Below are 20,475 nucleotides of genomic sequence, written 5' to 3' on the forward strand. Positions count from 1 at the left end.
CCTGATATGTGCTGGGAGGGTCTCGCAGAGGCCGATGAAGTAAACCCACGCGCGCGAAGGACCGCTATGCTCCCGGACAAAACGCCTCATCCAATCAAAGAGCTGGTATGACATCACTGCGTGCTAGTGAGATTTGTGTTGCCTGACGATTGGCCAGAAGCCAGTGGGAGGGAGGGTGGAGAGAAAAGGCGGGAAATGAGCCGAAGGAAAGGACAGCGGGGCCGGATTTCCAGAAAGTTCCACACTTAGGCACTTTGTGTTCCTGATGGGCCCTAGGATAGTCTCTGAGAAAGGAATGAAAGGACTTGGAGTGAATATCCAAAGAGGGTTCTGACCGAGGTTCATCTGGTCTTGGAAGTGCAGCCTAAACGCTTTCCTGAGAGAATAGCCAATTGGGAGCCACAGAGTGGTACGGCATCACTTGGTGCTGAGCAGAATTTTACTCCCACCTAACAGCTGGGTACCCACAGGCCAGAGGAGTGGAGCTAAAAAAAAAAAAAGCAGTAAGTACTATGGCATGGAAGGTTGTCATGGCCTAGGACCTTCCTTGCCACCCTGACCTCTGCCCCCTGCAGCCACAATGGACAACACCATTTCAAATTTGGGTGATCTTTGCAGGAGAGTCCCCGAGGGAGTACTTTGAGGGATTCTCAGAGGAAGGGATATGACTTAGGGTCCATTTGGGCCTAGAGACAACCTGTTCCTTCCCCAAGAGGAAAGTGGACCTCTCCGCCAATGGAGGGTCAGGGTGGGCCATGATGTCATAGGGTACTAGAAAGAGAGAACAGGCCCGCCAGTCAAGGTTCTGCTATGCAACTTATGAGACCGAAAAAGGCAGGAAATAGCTTCCAGGAAGTGACTGTTTAATCCCCAAGCCACCAATAATATCCTAAATCTGGGAAACTTGTCTTTGGCTTCAGCTGGGTCCAGGGTGGGGGCATCTCTGAAGCAGCAGTTAGGAGTCTTTAAGGGATTTCCTTCTTCTTTTCTTTTCTTTCTTTTTTTTTTAGAGATTTTATTTACTTATTTTAGACAGCGAGAGAGAGTATGGGGGGAGGGACTGAGGGGGAAGGAGAAGGAGAGAATTTCAAGCAGACTCACACTGAGTGTGGAGCCTGAGGCGGGGCTCGATCTCATGACCCTGGGATCATGACCTGAGCTGAAACCAAGAGCTGGATGCTCAACCAACTGAGCCACCCAGGCGCCCCTCTTTAAGGGATTTTCTAAGAAGCATTCTCTGTTCCAGCAAAACTATATTCCTTGTCTTTTTCCGTTCTCTCTTGAAGCCAATTTAGTGGGGCATTTGCCCCCTGCCCCCTCCCCACCCCCCGCGTGTCCTGTCCATCAGCAAATCCTTTCTTTCAGAATAAAATCCAAAGCCCTTTCCCTGCCCTACAGGGCCCTACATGATCTACTCCCACCATATAACTGACCTTACCTCCTACAACCCCCGCTCATTCGCACCTCTTCAGCCACACTGACCTCCTTCCAGTTCCTTTAAAATTCAAGCTCACTTGCCCCAGGGCCTTTGCCCTTGCTGTTCTCTCTTCCTGGGATGCATTTCCTCATATAACAGCAAGCTAGTGCCTGCACTTCATTGAGACCTTCCATTAATCAGGTTCAGCTAGCTCTGTTGGAATGATACAATGGAGATTGATTTCTTGGTCGTGTATGTGTCCCAGACAAGTCACTAGGGAATGGTTCTCCACAGAGTCATTCAAGGCTGAGAGACATCTACCATCTTATCACTGCACCAAATGCAACCCATGGCATCTTGATCACTGCAGCAGGGAGAGAGAGAACTGAATGGTCCCACACAAGAAATAAATGCTTTGGCTCAAGAATGACTTCAGCACTTCCATTCCTAGCTCACTGCTCAGGAATACTCACATGGTTTCACCAAATAGCATGAAGGTGGGGAAGTAGAATTCTCTTATGTGCCTGGAAAGAGAGAAGAACCAGTGTATTAGTTTTCTATTGCTGCCATAACAAATTACCACAGACTCAGCAAGTGAAACAATATAAATTTATTATCCTGCAGGGTTTTTTTTTTTTTTCGGTTCCTTGGTTGCATTAGCCACAGTTCAAGTGGCTGGTGGCTAGCACAGTGGACAGAGCAGATACAGAACATTTTTCCACCATCACGGAAAGTTCTATTGGACGGCGCCGCTCGACAGACCATTTTCATGAAGGGCATAAACTCCGAAGCCAGGTTGCCTGGGTTCGAATCTCTCCATGTCCCTCAGTTCTCTCATCTGTAAAATTGGGATGATTATGATGATAGGAAGTAACTCACGGGGCCTATTATTATTATTATTATTTTGAGATTTTATTTTATTTTTTTAAAGATTTTATTTATTGGGCGCCTGGGTGGCTCAGTTGGTTAAGCAACTGCCTTCGGCTCAGGTCATGATCCTGGAGTCCCTGGATCGAGTCCCGCGTCGGGCTCCCTGCTCGGCAGGGAGTCTGCTTCTCCCTCTGACCCGCCCCCCCTTCATGTGCTTTCTGTCTCTCTCATTCTCTCTCTCTCAAATAAATAAGTAAAATCCTTTAAAAAAAGATTTTATTTATTTATTTGACAGAGAGAAACACAGTGAGAGAGGGAACACAAGCCGGGGGAGTGGGAGCAGGAGAGGGAGAAGCAGGCTTCCCGTGGAGCAGGGAGCCCTATGCGGGGCTTGATCCCAGGACCCTGAGATCATGACCTGAGCGGAAGGCAGATGCTTAATGACTGAGCCACCCAGGCACCCCTTATTTTGAGATTTTATTTTTAAGCAATCTCTACACCCACTGTGGGACTCGAACCCACAACCCCGAGACCCAAGAGTAGCACTTTCCACTCACTGGGCCAGGCAGGCAGGCGCCTCAGGGCATGTTATGAGGATTGAAAGAGTTACTTTGTGGTTTAACGGGCTTAGAACAGAGCCTGGCACAGAGGAAGAGCCATTTGAGTTTGTTATTATTCAAGTGTCCGGTGGCCACATCTCCCCCAGGAGAGCAGAGCCCAGAAGGCAAGAATACTGATCTGCACAATTTGCTGGCTTCCCTGAGGGAGTGGTGAGGAGGTGGAGAGGGGCTGTGGGAGCCACCAAGGCCTGGAGAGCCCTGGCCTTCTTGCCTCCCACCCAGGGGCCAGGGAGGTAGGAGATGAAAGTGAGGAGCAGGGCGAGCCCCATATGTTCCCCATGACCCAAACTTTGTTCCCAGCAACCGAGACAAATAGGCATGAAATCCACATCTGGGACCCACCTCCGGCCTGGCCTTTCCCTCTGCCTCCGGGCATCGAGCCCAGTCTGTGTGCTCTGATGGGGGCTCAGGGTCAGGTGGCTTCCAGAGCTCCGAGGAGGCTCCTGCCCACCTCACCACTGCTGATGGCTTTCTGGAAAAGCAGACTCCCGAAGTACATAAGAGCCTGCGTAAGAATTTGCCCAGCAGAGAAGAGGGAAAAGAGAACCCCAGTTAGAGGCAACAGTTTGTGCAAAGGTCTGGAAGCTCAAGGGCCTGGTATGGTAGGAGAAGAGAGATGGGGCTGGGGATTGGTGGTAGCCAAGGCTTGTGAGGCCTCTAAGGCCAGGCGGAAGGCGTGTGTGTTTCTTCTGGGCGGGGGCACTGGGGAGCCATGGGAGGTCTCAGCACCGGAGGGAGAGGGTCAGTCCTCTGTGAGAAAAAAATCAGTGATATGGTAGCGCCTGGCTGGCTAAGTCCGAAGAGCATGCAACTCTTGATCTCAGGGTTGTGAGTTCGAATACCACATGGCGTGCAGAGATTACCTAAATAAATAAAACACTTAAAAAAAATAAAAACAGGGGCGCCTGGGTGGCTCAGTCGTTAAGCGTCTGCCTTCGGCTCAGGTCATGATCCTGGGGTCCTGGGATCAGACCCCACATCGGGCTCCCTGCTCCGCGGGAAGCCTGCTTCTCCCTCTCCCTCTCCCCCTGTTTGTGTTCTCTTTCTCGCTGTGTCTCTCTCTGTCAAATAAATAAATAAAATCTTTAAAAAATAAAAATAAAAACAAAACTCGCACAGCGTTATGGTCAATCACTGAGGTGTCTCAGTTCACTGGGAGAGCCCCGAGAGGGCTGTGAACCTAGCCTGGAGATCAGGAAATGTCTCTTAGAGAGACTGTTATTTGAGGTAGGTCTTGAAGGACAGATGAAGGATTTGGTCGCCAAGAGAGAGGCTGAGGGGCCAGCGCGTCCAGGGGAGCTGGGCCTCAGTGGGACCGCTGTGGCTAAAGCAGAGGCAAGGTGAACTCTGGGATCTATGAGGGGTACACTGGAGAGGGAGGAGAGTCTGTGAGGGGAAGGCCGGGGGGAAAGAATGAGTTTTGAGCTGGGACCCCAGTTATGCGGACAGAAAAAGAGTTAGGAATATGTCACCTCCCCCCAGAAAGCCTTCTTCTTAACCCCCGTGCAAAGTTTTTTTTTTCTCACCCATTTCTGAATGCCCCCTTCACTCACTTATTTGTTTATTCAACATATACTCCTGGGGCGCCTGGGTGTCTCAGTCGGTTAAGGGTCTGACTCCTGAGCTCAGCGCAGGTGTTGATCCTCAGGTTCATGAGTTTGAGCTTCACGCTGGGCTCCACGATGGGTGTGGAGCCTACTTAAAAAAACAAAACAAAACAAAAGAAAGCAAATGCAAAAAACATATTCTCCTGAGGTCTCCCTGGGAAATGCTGGGATGGAGACCTGAGTCAGACCCAGTACTTGCCCTGCAGGGGCTCCCCGTCTGGGAGGCTGTGCTAGGGGACAGACCTACACACAGTCACATCTGGTGCGATGTGTAATAATGGAGGCAGCAGGGGGCCTTGTCTGTTAGATCAGAGAAGACTTCCTGGAGGCGAGGCCCTCACTGGGCCTTGCAGGAAATCCAGTTGTCTCCCAGCAGACAGGAGGGGGCCAGAGTCTCTGGGGAGACACATCGGGAGCATCATCTTATTTGATCCTGTTTGATTTCTCTCCTGAAGATCCCCATGTACCCTCTGGGGGGCGATGCCAGGGACCCAGAGATGGATCAGGCCTGGGCCCTTGAGGGAGGACACAGAGGACACAGAGTGCCTCCCCTAATGGGGTCTGTGTGCTAATGGAGGTAGCACAGGGCATTAGGAATGTGCACAGCAGGCTCTGACCCAGCTTGGGGTGGGGTGGGGGGAGTCAGGGAGGGCTTCCTGGAGGAGGAGAGCCAACTTGTAGGTAGAACCTGCTCTTCCTGCACTGTCAGTCTTGTCTGTCTCTCCCTCCATGTATCTCTGGCTCCTTCATTGTCTCTGTCTGAAAAGTTCCACGCCTTTCTCATTATTTCTCCCCACCCCTGGGGTCGGCTGCTGTAAACAATGACCACAAACTGCGCAGCTTAAAACAATGGCAATTTATTCTCTCACAGTCCTGGAGGCCGGAAGTCCCAAATCAAGGTGTCAGCAGGGCCACAGTCCCTCTGAAGGCTGCAGGAGAGGATCCTTCCTTGCATCTCGCAGCTTCTGGTGGCTCCTGGCGTTCCCCAGCTTGTGGCAGGACGACACCAACCCCGGCATCTGTCTTCACATTGTCCTCTCGAATCTCCCTCTGCCTTTCTCTTATAAGGACACTTGTCATTGTGATTTAGGATGATAACTTAGTTACATCTGCAAAGACCTTTTTGCCAAATTAGGTCCCACTCTGGGTGCATTAGGTTCTGGGTGCAGTTTTTGGTGTGTGTGTTGGGGGGCACCATTCAACCTGCGCCATCTTGGGAGAGTCACTTCCCTCTCTGACCAGCCTCAGTGTTCTATCTGTATAATGGGGCTAATCCTAACCCCACCACCTCCTGGGGCCGCTTTGAGCGCATGGCATGGCCCAGCGTCTAGGAAATTCCGGCCAAGATGGCTGCCATTTCTTCCTGATTTATTTCTCCATCAGAGCTGCCCCCCCCCCGCCACTCTTCCTGACACATTCCCCACTTCTCTGCACAGACGCCTCCATCGTGTTTTCTTCGTCCCTCTTTGCTCTGTTTTCCTCCCCTGCTCCGCCACTTCCTACCTGTGTAACTCTAGGCAAGTCACCTGCGCCCTCTGACACTTGGTTTCCCCATCTGTAAAATGGGATAACAGCCTCTCCTTCGGCGGGCGGCTGTGAGGATGACATGCATGAGTTCACAGAAGGTGCTCAGAACTTTGCCTGGGTACTTTATTTTTTTAAAAAAATTTTATTTATTTATTTGAGAGAGAGAGAGAGAGAGCGCACAAGAGGGGTGGAGGGTCAGAGGGAGAAGCAGACTCCCCGCTGAGCAGGGAGCCCGATGTGGGACTCGATCCCGGGACTCCAGGATCATGACCTGAGCCGAAGGCAGTCGCTTAACCGACTGAGCCACCCAGGCGCCCTGCCTGGGTACTTTATGTATTACTGTAATTTATGACGACGACAACGATGATGATGTTATTGCTGTTGTTTTCTTTGTTTTGCCTCTTTTCCCTGTCTCCATGGTTCCCTCCCTCTCCAAGCTTCTCTCTCCATATGTTACTGCGTTTCTGAGTAAGTCGCACTGACCTGTAAGCCTCAGGGGTCTGTAAGGGTCCGTTTCTCCCCATTGTTCTGTCCCCCTCTTCTCCCCCAACAATGATGTTTTTTTTTTAAAGTAAAATCTTGATTTTTTTTTTTCAGATTTATTTACTTACTTGAGAGAGAGCGTGAGAGCGCACAGGAGGGGGTGTGTGGGTGGGGGGAGAGGGAGAGAAAAAATCCCAAGCAGACTTTCCACCAAGCGTGGAGCCTGACAGGGGGCTTGATCCCACGACCCTGAGATCATGACCTGAGCCAAAACCAAGAGTTGGATGCTCGACTGACTGAGCCACCCAGGGGCCCCCCAACCTGTGATGGTTTTAAAACAAGCCTATAGGGGGCGCCTGGGTGGCTCAGTCAGTTAAGCATCTGCCTTCAGCTCCAGGTCATGATCCCAGGGTCCTGCTCCAGGCTCCCTGCTCAGCGGGGAGCCTGCTTCTCCCTCTCCCACTCCCCCTGCTTGTGTTCCCTCTCTCTCTCAAATAAATAAATAAAATCTTAAAAAAACATTAAAAATAATAAAAAATAAAACAAGACTATAAATTCTTTGCTACTCTTCAAAAGGAGGAGCCTAATCTCTTTCCCTTTGAGTGTGGGCCAGACGTAGTGACTCACTTCTGATGAACAGAATAGAACAGAAGTGATGGTGTGTGACATTGGAGATTAGGTCCTATAAGATATCTCTCTCTCTCCCTCTCTAATCAGTCGCTCGGGGGAAGCCAGCAGCCATGTTATGAGGTCAAGGCAGCACCCCTATAGCCCTCAAGAGAGGCACAGTGATGAGGAGCTTGGATGAGCTCCTCAGCCCCAGTCGAGCCTCCGGGTGACTGCACCCTGGCCAAGGGCCTAACTGGACCCTCACCAGAGGCCCCGAGCTGAACCCCCCAGCTAAGCCGCACCCAAACTCCAAACCCTCAGATACGGTGAGACAATAAATGCTTGTTGCTCAGAGCCACTGAGTTTTGGGGTAATTTGTTATGTGGCCATGGATAAACAATACATACCTTCTTTCTTGCGTTTTCTCTCTCTCCATTTCTGACTCTCTTTGGCTTTCTCTGTCCCCTCCATCTCTAGGGCCTTTGAATGCCCATTCTCAATTCTCTTTCTGAATGCCTGTCTTTTTGACTCTACGCTCTCCCTTGATGTCACTTGGTCTGTTTCTGGGTCTCTCTCCCTCTCTCTGGCTCTCTGCGTCTCTGCCATCTCTTTCTCTCTGGTGATCTCTCTTTCTCTGCATGAGGGTCTCTAGTGTGTGTGTGTGTGTGTGTGTGTGTGTCTGCCTGCCTCTTTCTCTGTGTTTCTACGGCTCTCTCTTTGGGGTTGGCTGTCTCTCTGGCTTTGGATCTCTTCTCGGTTTCTGTCTCCCCACCGCCACCCCCCTGGCCTGGCAGCTTGTTCTCGCGTCTCTGACCGGCGGGGTGGGTGTCTCTGCTCCTATGACTAAGTGTGTGTCTCTGTATTTCTCTCTCTGCCTCCATCAGTATCTCTCCCTCTCTCTGTATCACTCTACCCGTATCTCCCTCTCACTGTGTCTCTGTTTCTCTCCTCCGCCACCCCTCCGCGACCCTCCCAGCTCCAGCACGCTGTGTCCCTACGCCACGGCCCTCCGCATCCACCTCAGGCTCCCCTTCCCTTCCTGAGCCTCTGCAGTTCTCCGACCTCACCTCCGGCTGCCTCGCCTCGGCCTTCCCGGCTCCTCCTCCCGGCGCTCGGTCCCTCTCCAGGTCTCTGCCTCCCCCTCCTGGTCAGCTGCCCGCACCGCTACCCCGGTCTCCCCGGGGATCCCTCAGCCCCGTTAAGGCGGCCCCCAGCCGAGGCCGACTGGAGCATTTGGGCGGGGGCTGCAGGCTCTGCTGCAGGCTCCAACCCGGGTCCCCACGAGCTGGGGGACCGCGGGTCTAACGGCGCCGGCGGCCCCGAGCACCGAGACCTCGGAGGACTCCCCCAGCTCCACCTTAAGCGCCCCCCCTTCTCCCTTCTGCGGAGGATGCGAACCGCCAGCTCCCGGCCCCAGGTGTCCGGGCCACCCCCCCCCGCCCCCGCACAGCTGGAAGCTGGGGATCAGCCCCCAATGACCCCTCCATCCTGCCCCTGGGACACCCTCCTCCCGCCAGTCCGAGGAGTGTTTGCCGCTGTGAGATCACCCGCCCCCCCGCCAACAACAACGACAAAAAAAAATTAAATAACACCCAGAGAGAGATCAGAGAGGGAGGGGGAGGAGGGAGCAGGGACGAGGGAAGAGAGAGACGGAGAAACAGGAGGAGGTGGGGAGACTGGGAGAGAAGGAAGCTGGAGACCAGGGAGCCCGGGAGGAGGAGGGAGAAGCAGGATGGAGACATGGGGTTAGGTGGCTGGGGGGAGCTGGAAGAAAAGAGAGCAAAGAGGGGGTGTGCGCTAGAACCCAGGAGGTAACCCCGGGGAGAAGCAGCAGGCAGAGAAAGAAGTAGGACGACCGGGAGGTAGAGGGGGGTCGGAGGGTTGGCGGAGAGGAGAGGCACAGAGAGCGGGGAGAGCAGAGAGGAGTGGGTTTGGGGGGGTCTCCGTCCCCCCGCTGCCCCGGTGTTTGGGGAACGGCACTCCCCGTAGGGAGGAGAGGCAGGCTGGAAGTCCTGCGGGGACAGGGTCCCACAGAAGGGCTAAGGAGGAGCTGAGAGACGGGGCCAGGACATTGGGAAGGGGTCGCTCAGAGGCCTCCCGGGGATGGGGGCTGCAGCTCCTCTGAGCGCCCCTCGAGCGCTGGTACTCTGGGCCTCACTGGGGGCGGCAGGTAAGGCCCGGGGGTTGGGGCGGGAGCCCCTGAGGGAAAGGTGGGGGTGGGGTACCAGGGAGAGGGGTTCAGGCTGCTCTCTCCCCAGCTCACATTGGACCTGCACCTGACCCCGAGGACTGGTGGAGCTACAAGGATAATCTCCAAGGAAACTTCGTGCCAGGTGCAGCCAGGGCGGGGACCCAGGAATTGGGGCTGCCGGGTGCCTCCTTCCTCAAACCCAGGAGCCCTCTCCTCCTTGCAGGACCCAGGAGTCCCAGCCCCTTCCTTCCCTCTTCCCTCCCTCGGGAGTAGGGCCCAGCCTCTGAACCCCAGCAGCTCACCATGGGACATTATATATGCGCATTTCAAGTAGTGAGTGGGAGTGAGTGGAAGGAGGAGTGTGGGGGCGCAAGAGAGAGTGTGGGTGTGGGTTTGCAGAGAAAAAGGCAGGTAGGTCTGGCTGCTGCTGGGAACCAGAGGTTCACTGGCCGGGTCCCCTGCCGCGTCCAGCCCTCTCCTGCAACTCCTCTCCCCGGTACATTCATTCTCCAGCTGTGGGACAAGAGAGACTGAAAGAACTACAACTCCCATGGGCTCTGGGGCAGGCAGGAGGTGGATGGGTAGGCTGGCTGCCCTCCGGCCTGCTGGGAGTTGTAGTTCCTTCCCCCAGTGACTTAATGGCAGATAGGTTTGGTTAAGGGGGGATGCTAGATGGTCTTTGGAAACTCCTCCAAGATTGTTCTAGGACCCAGGATTCTGGATCCCAGCCCCCTCCTCCCTCAGACCCAGGAGTCCCTGTTCCCTGCCCTTCCTCTCCTGGGATCCGGGAGTCCAAAACACATCCTTCTCAGCAGATCCCAGGTTTGGGATACAGTCCCTATTTCTGACTCCCTATCCTCTCCGCCCCACCCCTGTCTCCAGGGCCTCCCTTCTGGGGCCTGGTGAATGCAGCCTGGAGTCTGTGTGCTGTGGGGAAGCGGCAGAGCCCCGTGGATGTGGAGCTGAAGAGGGTTCTTTATGACCCCTTTCTGCCCCCACTGAGACTCAGCACTGGGGGAGAGAAGGTAAGGGGTCTGGTGGGACGGGTTACCAAATCCCCTGGGGGTGGGCATGAGTGGGAGTGGGGTGCTGAGGTGGAAGGCCCGCCTGGGGTAAGAAGGGGTAGGCACTGGGTGGAAAGGAGGCTCCTTACACTCTAAAATGGATCACCTGTTCTTCCCTCCCCAAACATGGCTCCCTAGCTTTTCCATGTCTATAAAAGCAATGGTAACACAGACTGTTCCCTGTGCCAGGCATGGTTTTAAAAGCTTGATCAGCTTGCTAATCCTTCCAGCCACCTCATGAGATAGATGCTGCTATTCCCCTTATTTTAAGGATGCAGAAACTCGGGCACAGAGAGATCGAGTTACTTATCTGAGGTCACACAGCTAGAGTGTCAGCACTCGGATTCAAACCCAGGCAGTGTGGTCCTAGCTCCAGGCTCTTACCCACTCTGCAATCCCATTTCTTATAAGAGCTGGCATCCCTCTTCACTCAGCTGCCCCTGCCAAAAGCCGGAGCTACTTCCAACCCGTTCTCGCCCTCATTCCCATGTCCAGTCTGGGTCCTTTTTAGTCTCCCTGCTAAATATCATTCAGATCTTGTCAGTTTGTGTCTCCTCCACTGCCCCCACCATCACCTTGCACCTGGACTGGTGCGGTAGCGTGCTAGCTGGCCTGGTTCTCTGCCTACCGCAATCCATTCTCCACCCCACAGCTAGAGAGATGTTTAAAAACACAAAGCAGATCATACCATGCCCCTGCTCAAAATCTTTCTATTGGGATTAAGTAATACTAACACTTCAAAAGCAAGTACCATGTGCTTGGCACTGTGCCAGGTGTGAGATACATATATATGTATTTATTTATAATTATTTAAATAAAAATACAAAACATCCCATCATTGCCCACAGGCCCTGCCATCTAGCTCCTATCACCTCTCCTTTGCTCACCAGGCACTGGTCCCACTGGCCCCTGCACTAGCACGGAAACAGGCTACCTCAGGGCCTTTGCACTTGCTGTTTCCTCTTTCCAGAATGCCCTTCTCCCTGCTCTTTGCAACAAGTTCCTACTTATCCTTTAGGTCTCCATTCAAATGTCACTTTCTCATGAAGGCCTTTCCTCATCCCATCACCCCCCCACCCCAGTCTAGGCTGGGTTTCCCATTTTACCTGAGCTCCCAGTTCTTTCCTACATGAGCATAAGATGTAATTAATTAAGCAGTTACTTATGTGATTATTTATTGTCTCCTTCTGCTCCATTAGGACACGAGTTCCATTAGGCCCAGGGTTTTTGTCTACTTGTTCATTGCTCCCTTCCTGGCATCCATAGCACACAGTAGCAGCTCAATAGATATTTGTTAGTTGAGTAAATTCACCGATATTGAGCACCAGTGTTCCAACTACGCTGAATGATTAAATGATTGATGGAAGCAGGAAATGTAGGAGTGGAACACAGGAGGGAAAAGACTTTTCCTCTTTGAACTTGTAACGGCTTGCACCTCTCCTGCAGCTCCGGGGAACGCTGTACAACACCGGCCGCCATGTCTCCTTCCTACCTGCAGCCCGGCCCGTGGTCAATGTGTCTGGGGGTCCCCTCCTCTATAGCCACCGGCTTAGTGAACTGCGACTGCTATTTGGAGCACGGGATGGAGCTGGCTCTGAACACCAGATCAACCACCAGGGCTTCTCTGCTGAGGTGGTGGCCACTGACCTCTGACCCTTGACCTTCACCCTGAGTTGCCCCAATTCCTCCCGCCTCACCTTTCTCTTAATGCCTCACCCCACCCTCCTTCACAGAACTGCCCCCCGCCCGCCAAGCACTAATCTTTAACCTGACTTGGGACCCCAAGGGCCCAGGGCTGCACCCATACCCATTCTCTCCTCCCCTTCTGCTGGGGGACCCCATTCTGTGCTCCCCTCCCAGGTGCAGCTCATCCACTTCAACCAAGAACTCTACGGGAACCTCAGCGCCGCCTCCCGGGGCCCCAATGGCCTGGCCATTCTCAGCCTCTTTGTCAATGTGAGCCCAGGCAAGATTCTGAGGGAGGGAGGGGCTGGGTGCCTGCCATTGGGTCTGCGGAAGAGGGAATCTGGGAGGTTGAGACTCCTGGGTCCTGGGGGAGGAAGGGACTGGGGGCTTGGACTTCTGGATGCCTACCTCCTCACCTCATACCCCCACATAGGTGGCTGGCAGCTCGAACCCCTTCCTCAGCCGCCTCCTTAACCGTGACACCATCACCCGCATCTCATACAAGAGTAAGTCCCTGGTGCATTGGTGGGGGGGGGGGAGCAGTGTGTGTAAAGGAGGGAAGTTGAAGAGGGGTACTGCTCCTCACCCTAGCCCGGTATTCCTGCAGACGATGCCTACTTTCTTCAAGACCTGAGCCTGGAGCTCCTGTTCCCCGAATCCTTTGGCTTCATCACTTATCAGGGCTCTCTCAGCACCCCACCCTGCTCAGAGACTGTCACCTGGATCCTCATTGACCGGGCCCTCAATATCACCTCCCTCCAGGTGACCCTCTGTCTGCCCCCTCCAGCCCTGCTAACCCATTCCCTGGCCTGGGCATCCCCCTTGGCCTCACCTACCTTCCTTCCTCCTTCCAAGTCTGACCGCTAGCAGGGTCACACAACTTTTGGGGGTGGGCTGGGGCCGAGTAAGACCCCGCCCACCTGCTCCAGGGGCAGGGCTTCCTCTGTGACCATTGACCCGGACAGTTTATTGTTCACTCTCAGTTTCCCACCCCCTTCCGTGGCAGATGCACTCCCTGAGACTCCTGAGCCAGAATCCTCCGTCCCAGATCTTCCAGAGCCTCAGCGGTAACGGCCGGCCCCTGCAGCCCTTGGCCCACAGGGCCTTGAGGGGCAACAGGGACCCCCGGCACCCCGAGAGGCGCTGCCGAGGCCCCAACTACCGCCTGCATGGTATGGTCCAGCCTGCACCCCCTCCACACGTCTTGGTCTAACCCGCCTATGTGTCTCCCCTTCTTTTCTCAATATGATACAGTCCTTCCCACCCCTTTGCTGTTTCTGTTTGGTCCAGCCTCCTAAGCTCGCACTCGCTCTTTCTCCCTTCGAAGTATGTGTCACATGGTACAGTCCACCTCCACGCCACAGACCACTGCTGGTCCGTGATTTGTCTTTCCTCTTCACTGCTTGCAACTTGCAACTTGCTGTATAACCCGAGCTCCCTGGCTTCCCACCGGGCTGTGGTTCCTATTACGACGGCTTTCCAAAATGGTACAGCCCGGATCCCTTCCCTGTTTTCCATGTGGTACAATCTCATGTTGTTCCATAATCTGACACACACCCCCTTCCTGAAAATCAACATGGTACAATCCCCTTCCCTTTCTACTGCCTTCCTGTGGTTCGACCCTGTGATCTCACGGCCACCCCTCTAGCTTCTCAACATGGTTTGCCCTCCTCCCCCCAATAAACACCTTCACCTAGTTCAGTCTGATGCTGAAGCTGGACGTCCCTATTCCACCTTCCTGCTGCTTAAACCCACTGCCGGTCCAGAATCTGTTTCCCCCAGCTTCTCGACCTGGTACATGCCGGGTTCCCCCTTCGCAGCCTCCTTGTGGTAGAGCCCTACGCGGCCCAGCGCCCGCCCTCTGCAAACCCTCTGCAGGGTCCAACCTATCGTGCCCTAAACTAACGCTACCCCGCCGGTGTCGTCTGTCTTACAGTGGATGGTGCCCCCCATGGTCGCTGAGACTCCCCACTGAGGATTGCGCCTGTCCTTTCCAAGTCTCCCCACACGGGGAGGGGAGTCACCCCCCAAAACAAAGCTATTAAAGGGACAGAATACTTCCGGTTTCTTAGTGGTCTGATTCTAGGCGCGGCGGGGAAACATCTGGGTACCGAAGAACAGCAGTCTTCTTCTAGAAACCGATCTCCCTCTTCCTAAACCGCACTGCTCGGTTTTTTGGCTTCCTGTTTCCCCAAACCGTCGTTTAGATTGGCGGCTCCTTTAAGCGGCGCCTCTTTCACTCCCCCCAACTCACCCTCCCCATCGGGCAGCACGCGCAGAGCCATGTGCTTCCCCCTCCCGCCTGCCTCATTGGCCCGAAGTGGGTCACGGTCCCGCCCCCAGTGCCGTCTCCCATTGGGCAAATGTAGGTCAGGGTCCCGCCTCCCACCTAAAGGCAAGGCAACTTCACGCACTGAACCCCTCACGCGCCCTCCCGGGCCTTGGCGGATCCAGGGGTCCCATTGGCCGTGCGTCTCGAGGGGTCAAGACGCGATTGGCCCGCGCTTTCAGCCGGAGGGAGGCACGCGGCTGGGGTGCTTGGCCCAAAAGGCAGGCGGGGGCCGAGAGGAGGGGTGCGCGCAGTGGCGTCGGGTGTTTTGGTTTGGCTTTTTTTTTTTTTTTTCCGCGAAAGAAGTTTGCGTTGGCCACGCCTCAAGGCGGCCGCCTCCTCTTGCCCCCTCCCCCGCCCCTCCGCGCACACCTCTTGGTGCAGATTGCAAAGCGCCTTCCGCTGAGAGAGCTGCAGATTTTGCAAGATCCAGGCTTGCCCACCTTGTAGAGGGAGCGCCTTGTGTCCCCTTGAACTCTGGGTTGCAAAGAGCCGGCTGCCTGATTTGATCGGCCCCTCACTCGGACTGCATGGTCTCCAGGGACCCTCTTGAGTTGCACGTTTCTGCACTGAGGACTGCAAATCCCCGTCACTCCTAGGATTTGCGGTGATCTGGATACTGGAGGCTTGCAAGCTACGCTCGCCCGCCCCTGGGCAGGCACTCGCCCGGACCACTGGAGTGTGCCGCTGACTGGCAGGCCAGCTCTTCGCCCCTCCATGAGCCCGTGAGCCTGCGGGCAGGTGGCCGGTGATGGCGCGGCCCGTGAGCGACAGGACCCCGGCCCCCCTGCTGCTGGGCGGCCCAGCCGGGGCCCCCCCTGGCGGGGGAGCGCTGCTTGGGCTGCGGAGCCTTCTGCAGGGGACCAGCAAACCCAAAGAGCCAGCCAGCTGTGAGTTCTAGCCCCCATCTATCCCAACCCGGACACCCTACTCCCTTAGGGATTCAGGTGCTGGGGCGGGGGGGCTCACCTCCTACGTGCCGAGAGAGTCCATCCTCCAACCGTCATTTACCGAATTACTAAGGTGTTTAGGCCCCTAGATCCCTCAGCACCCAAGATCCAAAAGTACCGGCGCTCAAGCCCGTCTACCAAGAGGACCCAGGAGTCCCCCCCGAGTCGTCCTCTCCGAGGACCCAAGAGTCTGGACCCCAGCCCCCGCTTCCTTTGGTCCTGAGAGTCTGGACCCCTGGGGTCCAGGGAGGAGGGAGGGGGTGTGTCGGATGCTCACACGGTAGTGACACGGGCTTGGGCGGGGCCTCTTGGGGTCACATGGAGTCTAGGGATGAGGAATGTGCCCCAGGAATAGAGCCCCTTCCTGCCCCTAACAGAGTGTGGGGGTGGGGAGAAGAGGCTACAGTGAGCGGGGGGGATAGGCTACAGAGAAATTACAGAACTGTCATTTTTTCCCTCTCACCTACCTCTCTCTCAACTTCTGTCCCCCTTCTGTACCTCTGTCCCTTCCCTGGTCTGTGTCCTATCCCTCCCTGGGTCCCTATCCTCCCCTCTTTCTGAGCCTCTGTCCCTCTCTCGGTCTCTGTCCCCCTCTCTCTGTCTCTGCCGCGCCCGTCTGTGCCTTCTCTCTCTGGGTCTCTTTCCCTCTCTTGAGTCTCTGTCTCTTCTTTTTGGGTCCTTGCCTTCCCTCCTGTCTCCCCCTCTCCCCCGCCTGTTTCTCTGGATCTCCGCCCTGTGGGTCTCTATCTCCCTTTTCTTCGTGTATCTCTGTCTCGGGGTCCCTTCTCCATCTCTTCCTTCCCACCCCGCCCGGTCTTTCCTCGGCCCGCAGGTCTCCTGAAGGAAAAGGAGCGCAAGGCGGCTCCGCCGGCAGCCACGGTCCCCGGGCCTGGCCTGGAGACGGCGGGCCCGGCGGATGCCCCAGCTGGGGCGGTGGTGGGCGGCGGGTCCCCGCGGGGGCGCCCGGGGGCCGCGCCTGGCCCGGGTCTGTTGGCGCCGCTGCTGTGGGAGCGGACGCTGCCGTTCGGCGACGTGGAGTACGTGGACCTGGACGCCTTCTTGCTGGAGCACGGGCTCCCGCCCAGCCCGCCGCCCCCCGGCGGCCCGTCACCGGCGCCCTCGCCCGTGCGCACGCCCGCACCCTCCCCGGGGCCCGGTTCCTGCGGCTCAGCTTCCCCTCGTTCCTCCCCGGGGCACGCCCCCACCCGGGCTGCCCTCGGGGCCGCGGGCGGCCACCGCGCAGGTGCGACGGCGGGGGCGGGGCAGGGCCCTGGCGGGGCGGGGCTTGGGCCTCAGGGGCAGGGCTGTGCGGCACTTGGGCCCGGGACGGTGGGGCTGGGGTTGTGCGTCCAGATTCTGGGTCCACCTAGGCGCGAGATGCTGGGAGAGGAGTCCGGATTCTTTGTCACTAATGCATCAGGGACTGGGTCTCCTTGGGATCCCACATTCCAGGAAGCCTGCCCCGTGGGGCGGTAGTGTGGACTTTTCCGTGGGATGTGGGGACAGAGGGTCCGGATACTCGAGGAGCCGGGATTCGGATCCCAGAACACCGGAATTATTTACTGGGGAAGGAACTGCGCTCCAGAGTCTGGGCCCGGAGTCGGTGGAGTGGGGAAGGGCCGTAACTGGCTAGGCTCTCTGCAGGGGAGAAAGCAAGGACGTCTGTTTCACCAGGACATAAGAGACTGGCAGCCCGAGCTGCTGGGTCCTCCAGTGGAGAGGAGCTAGGGCCGGCGGTCCCGGAGTCCTCTAGAGGGGAAAAGGTCCGGGATCTTCATTCTGGGTCTTCCGTTAGGGCGAGGACCGAGAGCTTCCTATGTTCCTGGGAGAGGAGGGGCCTGGGATCCCAGAATCCTGTGTATCTCGGTGGTGAGGGAGAAGGTCCAGGGGTCCGTTTGTCAGCGCGCTCCCCAGAGAGCAGGAGGGCCTGGATCTTTGGAAATTGAGAGGTTCGAGCTGAGAGACCCCAGGGAGCAAAAGGAAAAGTGTGCCCCCTCGGGCACTTGGGGGTCTCCACGGGCGGACTGCAGGTTGGGGATTCCTGGACACACCTGTCCCTGGCCGGACCTCCGGGCAGAACCGGGGCCCTCCCCTTTCCAGCCGCACATTCCCGCGCCACGTGAGTCCTCTCCTTCCTCCTCCCTGCTTCTCACTTCGCGCACGCGCGGTCACGCGGAGGGGCGGGGCCTGGGGGAACTAGAGGGCGCCCGCGGCGGCGGAGGGGGGGGGCGGGGCGGGAAAGCAGGCGCCCGCACGTGACTGGCCCTGAACCCGTATCCTCAGCTGACCCCGGCTTGCTCGCTCTTAAAGACACAGTCCGGCCCTGCCCCTTCTGTACCAACCTCCCCAAAACCTCAATCGTTTCTGCTTTTCTTCCCTTACTCGTCGGGGCCAATAGCTCTGAAGCGGCTCACCTGAAGTCTTTTCAGTGCACTGGATTTCTTTTCCCTGAACAGCCTGGGGTCGAGGCTTTGGTCAGGGATTCAGTAAGCAGGATTCAGGCTAGGTAATGGGAAAAGAGCTTAACACTGAATCTGAAGGCCTGAGGTTTCAGAAGCAATAGAGGAGGCTCGTGTGTTACTTAGGGTATGGCAGTTATAATTGGGCCTGTTTCCCTGTTATAAAAGTGGAATTGGTTCCACGATGTCTAAGCACTTTGTAGCTTAGAGAACCTTCATATTTTATATTAGAGAGATTGGTCTCTGGCGGGCTTTGTGGTAGACCTCATAAGGGCCTTCCTTGTGGTCAAAGAGATACCTGAGCAGGGGGTAACCTCTGGGAACCCTCCCTCCCCCAAATAAATACACACTCAAGCGGCACATTCTGTTTCCCCAAGGCCTGACCTCTCGGGACACGCCCAGCCCGGTGGACCCAGACACCGTGGAGGTGCTGATGACATTTGAACCTGACCCAGCTGATTTAGCCCTGTCAAGCATTCCCGGCCACGAGACCTTTGACCCTCGGAGACATCGCTTCTCAGAGGAGGAGCTTAAGCCCCAGCCCATCATGAAGAAGGCCCGGAAGATCCAGGTGCCAGAGGAGCAGAAGGTGAGCACTGCCCCATATAGGATGCAGGCATGGCCCTTACAGGTCCCACAGCTGGGGATGGCCCTTTCCTCACAGACAGGCCTGGGCTTCTCACTGCGGTTAGCTTTCAGGTTCTCTTAACCTGCGGCTAAGCATCAGTTGTCCATAGCCCTGGGGCTCAAAGACAGCGGAGGTTTGGGCTTGAGATTTACAAAGATGGTGTCACTGTGGGATGCAGACTCAGCCAGCCCTGCCAGACCCACCAGTACAGGCTTGGAGCTTTGACCAGGCCCTGTTGCTAAGGACAGCATCCGTTAACAGCAGTATCAGTCTGTTTCTTCTGAGCCGCTAGCTAGGCTGGGGCTGGTCCTTTGATCTCTGATTTGGGGCATCCTTCGGGGTGCTTGCATCTGCCTAGGATGCAGACTTTGCCAGCCCCTCTGGGCTTTGTTTTCTGGCCCTGGACTGCTCATTGGTAAGAGGTTTCAAGTTCCCATTAGCAACCAGAGCCACATTCTGATTTGGGGCAGTGACCATTTTTTTTTGTAGCAGCCTGCCTTTGCCAGTTCTAGGGTCTCCCCTAGTAAGGGGTGCCTGGGCTCCTCTCACCAGACTTCATAACTGTCTGAGTACTGAGGATTGACCCATAAACCCAGTCTAGACCAGTGGTTTCTCCTGTCACAGGGCCCGACTGGATTTACCCTAGTAAGCAGGAACTAGGCTTTAATGAAATGGGGGTGGGAAGAGAGCATCTTTTGGAGCTCTGGGTGGTCCTTGTTACTGAGGAGTGGTCCTTCTCCACAGCCAAATTCTAGGACTGGAGGACCCTAAGTAACGGTGTGGGGAGGTCTCAGCATAGGCCCCTTTCTTTCTACGGGACAGCTCTTCTAGCAATCAGGACCTGTGGGGGAGAAGGCAGCTCTCTGGCCTCCATTCAAGGCCAGAGGGTCAGAGACTGGCTGCAGTTATTGGGACCACCTAGATTGCTGGGGAAGGATGAGGTTGCCTTGACAACTAGGTCAAAAGGCCCCAGCTCTGGGAGGATTTATGGGACACAAAACCCCATCGCTAGGGAGCCTAGGTTTTCCTTAGCAACCAGGATGCGAGAAGGTGGTGCATAAAGCAGTGCTTTTTACTGGGAGAGGCCCTCAGACCCTGAAGGCCCTGTTGCTAGGGAACAAGCATCCTTAGCAACCAGGGGCTAACTGTAGGTCCTTTGTCAAGCGAGGAGTGGTGGGGTCTGCTTTGCACAGCGGAGACCTGAAGCCTCGTGCTTGGAGTGGGGAGAACTGTCGCACACCTGGCTGTTGCTAGGGGCCTGCTCTCCTTAGCAACCAGACCCTTGGGTACCCATCCTAGGAGAGCCCTGGTATCCTTTGGGCCCCACTGCCGGGCAGGAAGCACCCCAGAGGGTCTCTTAGCTGCCCTCTGGTCCTTGAAGGCACAAGGAAAGCTGTTCCTCCTGGCCCTTCTGGCCCATAGTGCCTTCTCAAACCCCACCCTCAGGACGAGAAGTATTGGAGCCGGCGGTACAAGAATAACGAGGCAGCCAAGAGGTCCCGAGATGCCCGGCGGCTCAAGGAGAACCAGATATCGGTACGGGCGGCCTTCCTGGAGAAGGAGAACGCCCTGCTGCGGCAGGAAGTGGTGGCGGTGCGCCAGGAGCTGTCCCATTACCGCGCCGTGCTGTCCCGCTACCAGGCCCAGCACGGAGCCCTGTGAGGCCGTCCCCCGCCCCTGCCCGGTGGCCTCGCTCAGACTTGCGCCCTGAGGCCCTCTTCCCTCTCCGCCCTGTGGCCCACCGGCCGGCCAGCTGGGTGCCCCAGGGACGTGATGATGCAGATAAATACATTTATATTTTTAAGAAAAAGCGAGCCTCCCCCCTCCCTCGCGGGGGCGGGGAGGGTCCTCTGTGTGTGCCCCTGCCACTTCGGGGACCCCATCCTCCCACCGCCTCCGTTAACACATCCTGAATAAATCTTGAGAACCCCAGAGCCAGCTGTTGTGGGGGAGGAGGCAGCTCCCTGGCCCCAGTTCAAGGCCCTCGGGTCACACTGGCCGCGGTCTGTGGGCAGGTCTGGGCTTCGGTCCATAA

The 20,475-nt window shown here is 56.2% G+C and overlaps 3 protein-coding genes across 12 annotated transcripts in view; 2 read left to right on the plus strand and 1 right to left on the minus strand.

Moving 5' to 3' along the window:
* LOC112807131 (galactoside 2-alpha-L-fucosyltransferase SEC1-like) overlaps positions 1 to 14,394 on the minus strand; it is a 31,619-nt gene extending 17,225 nt beyond the window's left edge. For 2 of the 9 annotated variants that reach the window (XM_073886647.1, XM_025849807.2), the window contains exons 1-3: positions 4,461 to 6,168; positions 3,250 to 3,412; positions 1,891 to 1,941 (exon numbers count right to left, since the gene is read on the minus strand). The gene's annotated coding sequence lies outside the window, so the exon portion shown is untranslated. Of the gene's footprint in view, position 1; positions 61 to 1,890; positions 1,942 to 3,249; positions 3,413 to 4,460; positions 6,169 to 7,540; positions 7,658 to 12,660; positions 12,776 to 14,185 lie in introns of those variants that run through there. The other 7 variants (XM_073886642.1, XM_073886641.1, XM_073886643.1 and 4 more) reach the window with 7 other exon arrangements.
* Positions 8,928 to 14,134, plus strand: CA11 (carbonic anhydrase 11). Of its 2 annotated transcripts, XM_025850072.2 has the most exons (9): positions 8,928 to 9,303; positions 9,392 to 9,466; positions 10,207 to 10,349; positions 11,835 to 12,020; positions 12,249 to 12,344; positions 12,508 to 12,580; positions 12,682 to 12,836; positions 13,081 to 13,246; positions 14,011 to 14,134. In XM_025850072.2, the coding sequence occupies exons 1-9, from the start codon at positions 9,237 to 9,239 to the stop codon at positions 14,034 to 14,036; spliced, it is 987 nt and encodes a 328-aa protein (XP_025705857.1). In that variant the 5' UTR covers positions 8,928 to 9,236; the 3' UTR covers positions 14,037 to 14,134. The 2 variants fall into 2 exon arrangements, with proteins under 2 accessions (XP_025705857.1, XP_073742751.1); XM_073886650.1 differs by lacking the exon at positions 13,081 to 13,246.
* Positions 14,395 to 14,626: 232 nt separating the features above from the next.
* On the plus strand, positions 14,627 to 20,374 carry DBP (D-box binding PAR bZIP transcription factor). The gene is made up of 4 exons (XM_025849639.2): positions 14,627 to 15,293; positions 16,186 to 16,596; positions 18,190 to 18,401; positions 19,887 to 20,374. Exons 1-4 carry the CDS (start codon positions 15,155 to 15,157, stop codon positions 20,100 to 20,102), a joined length of 978 nt encoding a protein of 325 aa, XP_025705424.1. The 5' UTR covers positions 14,627 to 15,154; the 3' UTR covers positions 20,103 to 20,374.
* Positions 20,375 to 20,475: the final 101 nt, after the last annotated feature.

Source organism: Callorhinus ursinus, unplaced genomic scaffold (genome assembly GCF_003265705.2).
Source record: "Callorhinus ursinus isolate GAN/ISIS: 27379988/994484 unplaced genomic scaffold, GSC_fseal_2.0 scaffold71, whole genome shotgun sequence".
Classification (NCBI taxonomy): domain Eukaryota; kingdom Metazoa; phylum Chordata; class Mammalia; order Carnivora; family Otariidae; genus Callorhinus; species Callorhinus ursinus.